Genomic DNA, 11658 nt, shown 5'->3' on the forward strand with positions numbered 1-11658 from the left:
TAATTATCTCCCCTTGCCTTCGCAGGCACATCTGGGAAGCAGCAGAGGGAGCCCATGTCACAGAGCCTCCAAGCAAGATCCGAAGAATCCTCCAAAGAGGAATCTGAAGGCACCCTTGCTGAAGTCCCATCTCAACGCTCACCCACATCCTCCACCAGCGCAGAGACACACACTTCGGTGGGACCTAGCTTTGGGGGCCACAATGTTGTGAGCACATCGGACATTCTGATCCACAGCAGGTGGAAGCAGCGACTTCCCAGGTGCCCAGAACCTGGAGGACTGCTGGAGGCCAGAACTTTGTTGAGTCTGAATCAAATGACGAGCCTCTGGGCTCGGTTGTGGAACAGTTGCTGGAGTTACAAAGGCAAGCTCAGGAACATCAGGAATGACAGGCCTCTGCACTCCTCAGATTGCAAGGCATGATGGAGGAGTCAGTCAGTCTTCAGGCTGAGGTGATAGCGCCAGCATTGCAATGCACGGAGGTCAACACTGGCCACCATGCAGGCCTTGGTCCAGGATGTCGCCCCTGCACTGCTGCGCAGGCTTAACTCCACCTCCGATGACATAGTTGGCCTCCAACAATGTGTATGCTAGAGGGGCACTGGGAAACTCGATCTCACTCCAGCTACCCCTTCCACTCATGGAATCAGCCAGGAGCCTTTGGGCACCCAAAGGGGGGAGAATCAGCAGGCACATGCTCCGGGGTCATCCATCCAGGTGACTCTGGGAGTGACTGGCCCATCTGTCTCTCCTTATCCTATGCCCTCCACAGATCCAGCTTCACAGGCCGAGGAGGGTGACAGCGCCACACAGCAGGATCCTGAAAGCAGTCCGGGACCCTCCAAGTCTCCGCCTTCCAGAGAGCGTCTGCCAAAGTCATCACAGACAGGGTGTTGCAGTCAGCAGGCTGCCTCCAACTCCGCTGTGGATGTCCGGGGAGCAAGAAGGCGTAGTGACAGGGTTAGGACAGTTAAAGAGAATTGGTTGCATAGACTGGACACGGGTGATAATCACTTGCACGTAATGTCTACTATTGTCAATAAACTCCCAAGAGTTTCTCCCTGCCTGTGGCTCCTTGTTCCGATGAGCAGGGTACTTGTCACTTAAAAGTGAAACCTTTCTGCACAAGAAAGGTGTTTCAGTCCAGGGCCTCTTCCCTGTTCTCTGTGCGGACTTCAGACCACAGTTATGGCCCAGCCTCACACTCCCTGGAAATATTACAGATGCCTGCATCTCGGCAGTGTTGGTCATTGCTGCCAGAATGTAGTGGGCAGGCACCACAGAATTCTTTCATTCTCTCTGTGTGTTCTCAGCACCTTTCAGGTGGGGCTGGCCGCCATCACACCAGCATCTTTGACCAGTGATGCTGCGCACCAACACTTGAACGGCAGGGGTGTTGAAGGCGGACACAGCATCAGATGCATCTAAAGTTTCATGGCTGCCTCTCTGAAATTACCCTGATCATAGAGCGCAAGCGAGCTGCCCTTGGCCAGACAGGAGTCAGACGTACTCAGAGGCTATGTGAAGATCTATGGAGTGTCCTCACTGCACGTTGTTATCATCCGTCTGAGATCGAGTGACCATTATGGCGTCTATGGCATCTTCATGAGAGGAACATTCTCACAGAGGGCATTGGCACCATGATAAGCTAGACTGGAGTCAAACGTTTACAAAATCGATGTGACGATCTATGGGGACATCTCACTGCATATTGCCACCATCCTCCTTAAACACTTCTGAGTGTGCCTGCCTCGTCTAACCAGTGTGAGAGCCTCCTCCCTGTGACCATAACCAGCAAGGACCCCCTCACTCTCACCCTGTTGGCGTTCTCCTCATTGGAAGAGACGTGCAGCTCCTCAATCTCTTCCTTAGCCAGCTCCTCTCCCCGTTGGAGCACCAGGTTGTAAAGGCCGCAGTGGATGGTGACGATGTGTGACACCCTCTGCGGACTGTATGCAGGGCTCCACCAGGCCAGGCCAGGCCAGGCCCCGGAATTGCATCTTCAGCATCCCGATGGTCTGCTCCACCAATTTGTGAGCTGTTGCATGAGCCTCATTGTCGCATCACTCCGCTGCAGCCTGAGGCCGCCGCACAGGTGTCATCAGGCACGGCCTCTGCGGGTAGCCCTTGTCCCCAAGGAGTCAACCCTGCAGCCTCTGTGGACCCTGGAAAACTGCAAGGATCTGCGAATGACTTAGGATGTAGGCATCATGCACATTCCCTGGAAACCATAAGGATACCTACAGCATGTGTTTCCGGTGGTTGCATACCAGCTGCACATTCAGAGAGTGAAAGCCCTTGCAGTTGATGAAGGCCACTGAGTGTAGTGACAGAGACCTGAGCGACCATGAGTGCAGCCAATCGCACTCTGCACCTGTGGGAATCCCGAGATGAGGGTGAATCCTTTGCATCCTGGCTGTGCAGGTCCCGGATGAAATGCACAAACGCAATGTAGAAGTTGGCATCTGTGAACCCATGGATGTGTTTGCGGGTGGCGGATTGTGAAATCCCACAGAAGTCACCTGTGGAGCCCTGAAAGGAGCCACCAGTATAGAAATTGAGCGCCACTGTCACTTTCACAGCCACTGGCAGTGGATGCCCTCCATTTCCCCTTGCCGCCAAGTCCAGCAGTAAGTGGCAGATGTGAGCCACCAGGTCCCTAGATATTCACAGTCGTCAGCGACACTGGTTCTTAGTCATCTGCAGGGATGATAGGCGGCATCTCTAGGCCCTGAGCGGCGCTAGGCACCAACTAGCCATGTCTCACTGTCTCCCTGGGCAGTGTGTGCGGGAGCCCCTGCTGCCCCTTCTTCATGAGGTTTCTGCTCCTGTCTTTGCCGGCCAAGTGCCTCAGTCACGCTCTCCTCTGTCTTCTACAGGTCACCAGGATCCACGATCCTGACGTGGTCCTCCTTCAGCATGAAAGAGAGAGACGTGGTTACCATGGCTGCATTGAGCACCATTCCTGGCCCTGTGTGTCAGCCTCTTAATGCTTCCCGGAGAGTGCTGGTTCCCTTGGATTACCAGAGATGAGTGCGCTGCATGGCTGCCGTGTCAACCTGCGACATGGGGACACTGGTCCAAACCAGGATGCTGAAATTGCAAGGGGCTGTGAGCGCCTCCAGCACTGGCCTCTTCATTGGATGTTAACTGAGTTACTTTAAATCGTTCAGCTGCAACTGTATCTGAACATTCTGATAAAGTCACTAATAAACCAAAACGTTAACTACTCTTCTGCCCAAAAGCACAAAATAATTGGGAACATGTCAGAATGGGAAGAAATTGTTTTAGGTTAGAAACAGGAGCTCAGAAGCTCCATTTCAGGGACAAGGCCAGACATGGCTCAGGGGATGGGGCCGCAGAGTTTGCAGCCAGTAGTTCGCCTGCACCATAATGGAATCATCCACCTCGCCAATGTCACAAATAGTAGGCGTGGAACAGCGAGTTCATCTGTTTGTTCAGCGAGCTGCAATGTTGTAACTTAATTGCCCCTCTGGAGACTCCCACTTGGAATAAATGAGGGATGTTTTGAACGCGTTGCAGAGCTGGGGTCTGGAGCTTGGAGAAGCTCATTGGCTTCTAAAGCATAATGCACGGACCGGTGAAAGGACTCTTCTTTGCCATTTACTATCCCACCCTCGCTGCTATTGGTGTCCCCGGTAAGTCATGGATCGCTTTTTTTGTACATATTCAGGAAACTTGTCTCTTCCCTTTCAGGATAATACTGATTTTTTTTTCTAATATTCATGGCTCTCTAAGTGTAAGGGACTTCAACCAGGTTCCAATGCATGCACATTTTAGGATATTATGCTGTATTATGGTCAATTATAGTGCATTGTGAGCACTTACAGATGGGAGCATTACAAGATTGTATTCAATGTATTATTGCTTATAGAACAACTTTTGTTAGATTTCTGAAATATGAATTGTAATAAGTAGCATTGCATGCACACTGATCTGTTATAGTGTTTAACATTAGATTTTATTTTAATGTAGTAAATAGCGACCTAGTGTTTCCTCTGTCACGCCGAATAATAATGTTCATTAGTGCAGTAAAATGGAAAATGTTGGTGCATTGAGCATATTACAATATCGGAAGATGATTTATTACAGCACAACCAAAATATTAGATGCATTGTGATATAAACATTTGTTCAGTGATTACATTAATCCACAATGCGACCCCTGGAAGGATGCAATAGTTACAGTGGAGTGAGTTCCCACTGGGCACTCCCCATTGTTAATGTGGTCTTTGAAATTTATAATAGAAATGTTTAACAGAGCTGAGTGAGGATGAAAATAGATTTGTAATCTGTTATGCAGTTTGACTTGCGCTGATAGGCTTGGTGCATTTGAATTTCATTTTGCATAAGTAAATATTTTTTATTCATGGGATGTGGCTGGTGTTGGCGAGGTTAACGTGTATTTTTCATCTCTCCTGAGAAGATGGAATTGTGGTTTTACATCAACCATTGCAGTACCTATGGTGGGGAAGCTTCAGAGGAACCTTAACAAACAAAACTGATACAGAACGACATAAGGCGATATTGCGGTCGATGATCAAAAGTTTGATCAAGAGACAGGTTATAAGAAAGATTCCAAAGAAGGAAGGAGAGATGGAACCATCTATTAAGATTAAGGCCTCGACAGCTGATGCTACTAGAACCATAGAACCATAGAAAAGTTACAGCTCAGAAGGAGGCCATTCGGCCCATCTTGTCCATGCCAGCCCGAGGACACCCAGGTGCCCTTTCTTATCCCACCTTACTGCACCCGGCCCATACCCCTGCAACTTACATGCTTAAGGTGCAGATCCAGGTACTTTTAAAAAAAGTTTAGAGTTTCTGCCTCTACCACCAACTTGGGCAGCGAAATCCAGACACCCACTACCCTCTGCATAAAAAAGTTCTTCCTAGTGTCCCCTTCACACTCTGCTACTTGTCTTGAATCTATTTCCTCTAGTTCTAGAACTCTTCACCAAGGGAACCAATTTATCCTGCCAACTCTATCTATTCCCCTCATAATTTTGTACACCTCTATCAAGTCACCCCTCAGCCTTCTTTGTTTGAAGGAAAACAAACCCAACCTATCCAATCTCTCCTCGTAGCTACACTTTTCTAATCCTGGCAACATTCTTGTAAACCTCCTCTGCACTCTCTCCAGAACTATTACGTTCTTCCTGTAATGTGGTGACCAGAACTGCACACAATATTCCAGTTGTGGCCTCACCAGTGTTTTATACAATTCCAACATCATATCCTTACTTTTATATTCTATATCTCTGCCAATGAAGGAGAGCGTTCCATATGCCTTCTGTACAACCTTGTCTACTTGAACTGCTGCCTTCAGGGAACTGTGTACTTGTACGCCAAGATTTCTCACTTCATCTACGCCTCTTAGTATATTCCCATTTATTGTGTAATCCCTGTAACTGTTTGACCTCCCTAAATATACGACCTCACACTTTTCTATGTTAAAATCCATCTGCCATTTACCACCCACTCCACCAAACCATCTATAACGTTTGGAGATTATGGCTACCCTCTACACTATCCACTACTCGCCGAATCTTTGTGTCATCTGCAAATTTCCCAATTGTGCCCCCCACATTCACATCCAAATCGTTAATATATAACACAAGCAGCAAAGGTCCCAACACCGAGCCCTGTGGAACACCACTTGAGACAACTTTCCATTCGCAAGGGCATCCATCGACCTTTGTTTCCTGTTACAAAGCCAGCTTTTTATCCAGTTTGCCACATTACGCTGAATCCCATGGGCTTTTACTTTCCTGACCAATCTGCCAGGTGGGACCTTGTCAAATGCCTTGCTAAAATCCATGTACACAACATCCACTGCACTACCTTCATCAACCGTTCTTGTCACTTCCTCAAAGAATTCAATCAAATTTTTGAGGCAAGACCTTCCTTTAACAAATCCATGTTGACCATCCCTGACTAGTCCATGCCTTTCCATACGACAGTTAATCCTATCTCTCGGGATTGATTCTATTAATTTGCTCACGGCTGATGTAAGACTAACTGGCCTATAATTGTTTGGCATTTCCTTTGATCCCTTTTTAAACAATGGAACTAAGTTTGCATTTTTCCAGTGCTCCGGTACCTCCCCTATATCTAGTGAAGATTGGAAAATCATCCTCAGAGCATCTGCTATCTCCTCCCTGACTTCCTTCAGCAGCCTCAGAAACAATCCATCTGGCCCTCGTGACTTATAAACTTTGAAGGATTTCAACCCTTCGAGTATTTCCTCTCTCTTCATGACTATCCTGTCCAATATCTCGCAGTGTTCCTCCTGGACTACTATATCTACATCCTCCCTTTCTTTTGTAAACACGGAGACAAAAGATTCATTCAAAACTCTTAGCACCACTGATGGATCGATTAATATCAGGGATACACAAGAGGGCAGAATGGGTAGTACGCTGAGATCTCAGATGGCCGTAGTGTGTTACAAGGGGTGGATTGATGAGACTGTGGAGGTGTTTGAAATTTTGAAGAATCAGATTATTAAAACCGAGCCGTTGTCCAACTATGAATCAATGTAGATCAGCGAGCACGGGCTGATGGATGGATGGGACTTGGCATGAATAAGGACGTGAGCAGCATATGTTTCGAATCAGGTATAGCTGGATAGCTAGCCCCGAGGATTGACTCAATGACCAGAGAGCAGAGATTATGGCGGGGGTTGATTGTTGTCACTCCTGCATTGCCAAGTGCTCAATCCAGCATTAGATGTCGAACAAATTCCAATGGTGTTCGAATAGTGGGAGTCTGGAGTGTAAAAGTGACGGATGAGGAGGCTTTTACTAACAGATTGGGTGAGGCAATAGCTGGTGTTTGGATCCCGTTTGCTAACAGCTCTATTTGTGTCTCTCATAGCTAACTTGCTGGGGATTGTAATACTAGCCCGAGGACGGTGCGCACTCTCCCGTTGCATCACCTACTACCTGTTGGCGATAGCGGTGGCCGACTTCCTGGTCATAATCACCGCCGTCACCCTCAACCGGATTGGTGGAATTTATTTCAGGCTCAGTGTCCTGTCCACTACACCTGCATGCAAGCTCAGCGCCATGCTGGTCTTTGCCACCTGGGATGTCTCAGTCTGGCTGACGGTCGCCTTCACCTTCGACCGTTTTGTGGCCATCTGCTGTCATGGCCTGAAGACAAGGTACTGCACCAAGGAAACTGCATTGCTAGTTATAGGATTGGTCAGTGCCCTGAGCTGCATCAAGAACATCCCTTTCCATTTCACCTACCAGCCTTTGTACATCTGGACGGGGTGCCCTGGTTCTGTGACATCATAGCAGCTTATTATTCCTCCACCGCCTGGCAGGCCTATGACTGGCTTGACCACATCTTAACTCCTTTCCTCCCGTTCCTCCTCATTCTGCTGCTCAACGCCCTGACCGTAAGGCACATCTTAGCGGCCAGCAGAACCCGCAGGAAGCTCCGGGGCGCCGAGAGTCACGGAGACCAGGAGATGATCAACCGCAAGAGATCCATTGTCCTGCTCTTCGCCATCTCCCTCAGCTTCCTCCTCCTGTGGGTCACCTATGTCGGACATTTCTTCTACGTGCGCATTACGGGTGACGCCTACTTCACTGGTCTGGATTTCAATGACCCAGATTACATCCTTCAAGAGACAACCAACATGCTGCACTTACTCAGCTCCTGCAACAACGTCTTCATCTATGCGGTGGCCCAGAACAAGTTCCGAGAGGAGCTGAGGAAAGTGATGATATATCCATTCGCCACCCTCACCAGCTGTTTCAAACGGTAAAAAAATAATAAAGCCTCCCCTTCCATCAGAGTGACTCAGTGTTTGGAACTACCTGTCAGCTTCATCATAAATCTGGCGGTTCTAGTTCCCACACTCCAGAGACGTAAGGCCCAAATCCAGCGCTGACAGCCCCCTGTGGCCAATACCGTAGGAATGCTGAGCGGTTGGAGGTGATCTCTTTCTGGATGAGATCTATGTTCGGTGTCTACGCGTTCACGATGTATTGTAAATTCAGCCACTGTCACTGTTTCACAAAAACAAAAACAGAGAAAGAGTTCATCTCAGGGTTCTGGGGCAATATTTGTCCCTTATCTGACACAACTGAAATCGTATTTGTGTTCAAGTGTTCCATATATCTCTGGAATCTTGCTCTGCACACATTTTCTGCCAAAATCCGACATTGCAACTGTAAAATACTTCATTGGTTCTAAAGGACTTTGGAACGTCTTGTTGAAAGGCGCTGAATAAATTATTATCTTTTTCTCCTTCTTTCTTGTCTGCCTTCCCTCCCTTCTTCCTTCCTACCTTTCTTTCCCTTTCCTTTGGTTTTCCTTTCATTCTTTGTCATGAACAGCTCTGCACCACTGAAACTCCATGTCCATGAAGTTCACCTTTAATGCTTAAAATAATATAATTGATAACATGGGGAATTCTTAAGCAATGATTTGTGATCTGAAATGTGCTACCTGAAAGGAAGCTGCGCGCAAGTTGAAGAGTAGCTTCCACACAAGAATTTGATAAATACTTGAATAGGGTGGATTTGAACACTGAGTAGATGAATGTAACTAACTGGATGGCTCATTCAAAGAGCTGGCATACAGGCCATAATCAACTGATTGTTTCCTAAGATGTATGTTTATAAACAGGGCCACCGTATTTCACGGTGCATGAATTCCTTATATCAATTATTTGAATGAGGGAACCAAATGTAATATTTCCAAATTTGCTGACGACATAAAACTAGGTGGGAATGACAGTGGTGAGGAGAATGCTAAGAGGCTACAAGGCAACATAGACATGTTGAGTGAGTGGGCAAATACATAGCAGATTCAGTGCAAAGTGGATAAGTGTGAAACATAGAAACATAGAAGCTAGGAGCAAGAGTAGGCACGCAGTATACGAAATAAGGTAAATGAGCTTGTGGCACAGATTGAAATTGGCAGGTATGATGTGGTGGGCATCACGGAGACATGGCTGCAAGGGGATCAGGACTGGGAGCTAAATATCCAAGGGTATACATCCTATCAAAAAGATAAGCAGGTTGGCAGAGGGAGTGGGGTTGCTTTGTTAGTAAGAAATAAAATTAAATCGATAGCATGAAATGACGTAGTGTCAGATGATGTAGAATCTGTGTGGGTAGAGTTAAGGAACTGCAAAGGTAAAAAAAAACCATAACGGGAGTTATGTACAGGCCTCTGAACAGTAGTCAGAATGTGGGGCACAAGATACTATCCAGGAGATAGAAAAAGCATGTAAGAAAGGCAAGGTTACAGTGATCATGGGGGATTTCAATATGCAGGAAGGCTGGAAAAATCAGGTTGGTAGTGGATCCCAAGAAAAGGAATTTGTGGAATGTCTACGAGATGGCTTTTTGGAGCAGCTTGTGGTGGAGCCCACTAGGGAACAGGAAATTCTAGATTTAGTGATGTGTAATGAGGCAGGTTTGATAAGGGAACTTAAGATGAAACAACCCTCAGGAGGAAGTGACCATAATATGATAGAATTTACCCTGCAATTTGAGAGGAAAAAGCTGGAATCAGATGTAACAGTATTACAGTTGATAAAGGCAACTACGGAGGCATGAGAGAGGACCTGGCCAGAATTGACTGGGAGATGAGCCTAACAGGAAAGACAGTGGAACAGCAATGGCAGGAGTTTCTGGGAGTAATTTGGGAGACACAGCAAAAATTCATCCCTAGGAAGAAAAAACATACTAAAGTGAAGGCGAGGCAACCTTGGCTGACAAGGGAAGTCAGGAACAGCATAAAAGCTAAAGAGAAAGCATACAATGCGGCAAAGAGCAGTGGGAAGCCAAGGGATTGGGAAGCCTACAAAGACCAACAGAGGACAACTAAAAAAGAAATAAGGAGGGATAAGATTAAATATGAGGGTAAACTAGCCAGTAATATAAAAGAAGATTGCAAGAGTTTTTTTTAGATAGATAAAAGGTAAGAGAGAGGCAAAATTGGACAATGGGCCACTGGAAAATGACGCTGGAGAAGTAATAATGGGGAACAATGAAATGGCAGAGGAACTGAATAGGTACTTTGCATCAGTCTACATGGTGGAAGACACGAGTAATATCCCCAATGTTCAAGAGAGTTTGGGGGCAGAGGTGAGTATGGTGGCCATTACCAAGGAGAAGGTGCTAGGAAAACTGAAAGGTCTGAAGGTGGATAAATCACCTGGACCAGATGGATTACACTCCAGATTTCTGAAGGAGATAGCTGAAGAGATAGTGGACACGTTAGTGGTGATCTTTCAGGAATCACTGGAGTCAGGGAGGGTCCCAGAGGACTGGAAAATCGCTAATGTAACCCCCCTGTTTAAGAAGGGAGTGAGGCAAAAGATGGGAAATTACAGGCCGATTAGCCTGACCTTGGTCATTGGTAAGATTTTAGCTTCCATTATTAAGGATGAGATTTCAGAATACTTGGGAGTGCATGGTAAAATCGGGCAAAGTCAGCATGGTTTCATCAACGGGAGGTCATGCCTGACAAATCTGTTGGAATTCGTTGAGGAGGTAACGAGCAGGTTAGACAAAGGAGACCCAATGGATGTTATCTACTTGGACTTCCAGAAGGCCTTTGACAAGGTGCTGCACAGGAGGCTGCTCAGTAAGATAAGAGCCCATGGTGTTAGAGGCAAGGTACTAGCATGGATAGATGATTGGTTGTCTGGCAGGGTGCAGAGAGTGGGATTAAGGGGGGCTTTCTCAGGTTGGCGGCCAGTGACAAGTGGAGTTCTGCAGGGGTCAGTGTTGGGACCACAACTTTTCACTTTATACATTAATGATCTAGATGAAGGAACTGAGGGCATTTTGATAAGTTTGCAGATGATACAAAGATAGGTGGAGGGACAGGTTGTATTGAGGAGGTGGGGAGGCTGCAGAAGGATTTAGACAGGAGAATGGGCAAAGAAGTGGCAGATGGAATACAACGTGGGGAAATGTGAGGTCATGCACTTTGGTAGGAAGAATAGAGGTATAGACTATTTTCTAAATGGGGAGAAAATTCAGAAATCTGGAGTGGAAGGGACTTGGGAGTCCTAGTCCAGGATGCTCTTAAGGTTAACTTGCAGGTTGAGTCGGTTGTTAGGAAGGCAAATTATTCCGAGAGGACTATAATATAAAAGCAAGGATTTGCTGCTGAGGCTTTATAAGGCTCTTGTCAGACCACATTTAGAATATTGTGGGCAATTTTGGGCCCCGTATCTCAGGAAGGATGTGCTGGCCCTGGAGAGGGTCCAGAGGAGATTCACAAGAATGATCCCAGGAATGAAAGGCTTAACATTTGAGGAACGTTTGAGGACTCTGGGTGTATACTCGATGGAGTTTAGAAGGATGAGGGGGGATCTGATTGAAACTGACAGAATACTGAAAGGCCTGGATAGAGTGGACGTGGAGAAGCTGTTTCCATTTGTAGGAGAGACTAGGACCCGAGGGCAGAGCCTCAGAGTAAAGGAAAGACCTTTTAGAACAGAGATGAGGAGAAATTCTTCAACCAGAGAGCGATGAATCTATGGAATTCATTGCCACAGAAGGCTGTGGAGGCCAGGTCATTGAGTGTATTTAAGACTGAGATAGATAGGTTCTTGATTGGTAAGAGGATCAAAGATTACGGGGAGATGGCGGGAGAA

At 46.8% G+C, this 11658-nt stretch overlaps 1 protein-coding gene across 1 annotated transcript; it reads left to right on the top strand.

Annotated features, from left to right (window-relative positions):
* The first annotated feature begins 3589 nt into the window (after positions 1 to 3589).
* Positions 3590 to 7800, top strand: LOC121270266 (probable G-protein coupled receptor 139). The gene is made up of 3 exons (XM_041175585.1): positions 3590 to 3659; positions 6900 to 7228; positions 7354 to 7800. Exons 1-3 carry the CDS (start codon positions 3590 to 3592, stop codon positions 7798 to 7800), a joined length of 846 nt encoding a protein of 281 aa, XP_041031519.1.
* The last annotated feature ends 3858 nt before the right edge of the window (positions 7801 to 11658 follow it).

The sequence above is a fragment of the Carcharodon carcharias genome, chromosome 27 (assembly GCF_017639515.1).
Source record: "Carcharodon carcharias isolate sCarCar2 chromosome 27, sCarCar2.pri, whole genome shotgun sequence".
NCBI lineage: Eukaryota > Metazoa > Chordata > Chondrichthyes > Lamniformes > Lamnidae > Carcharodon > Carcharodon carcharias.

Coding starts and splice junctions, on each gene's coding strand:
- LOC121270266 (XM_041175585.1), top strand. CDS start 3,590: ATGCACGGACCGGTGAAAGGACTCTTCTTTGCCATTTACTATCCCACC. Junction 3,660..6,899: donor CGCTGCTATTGGTGTCCCCG/GTAAGTCATGGA, acceptor TGTCTCTCATAG/CTAACTTGCTGGGGATTGTA. Junction 7,229..7,353: donor CATTGCTAGTTATAGGATTG/GTCAGTGCCCTG, acceptor ACCGCCTGGCAG/GCCTATGACTGGCTTGACCA.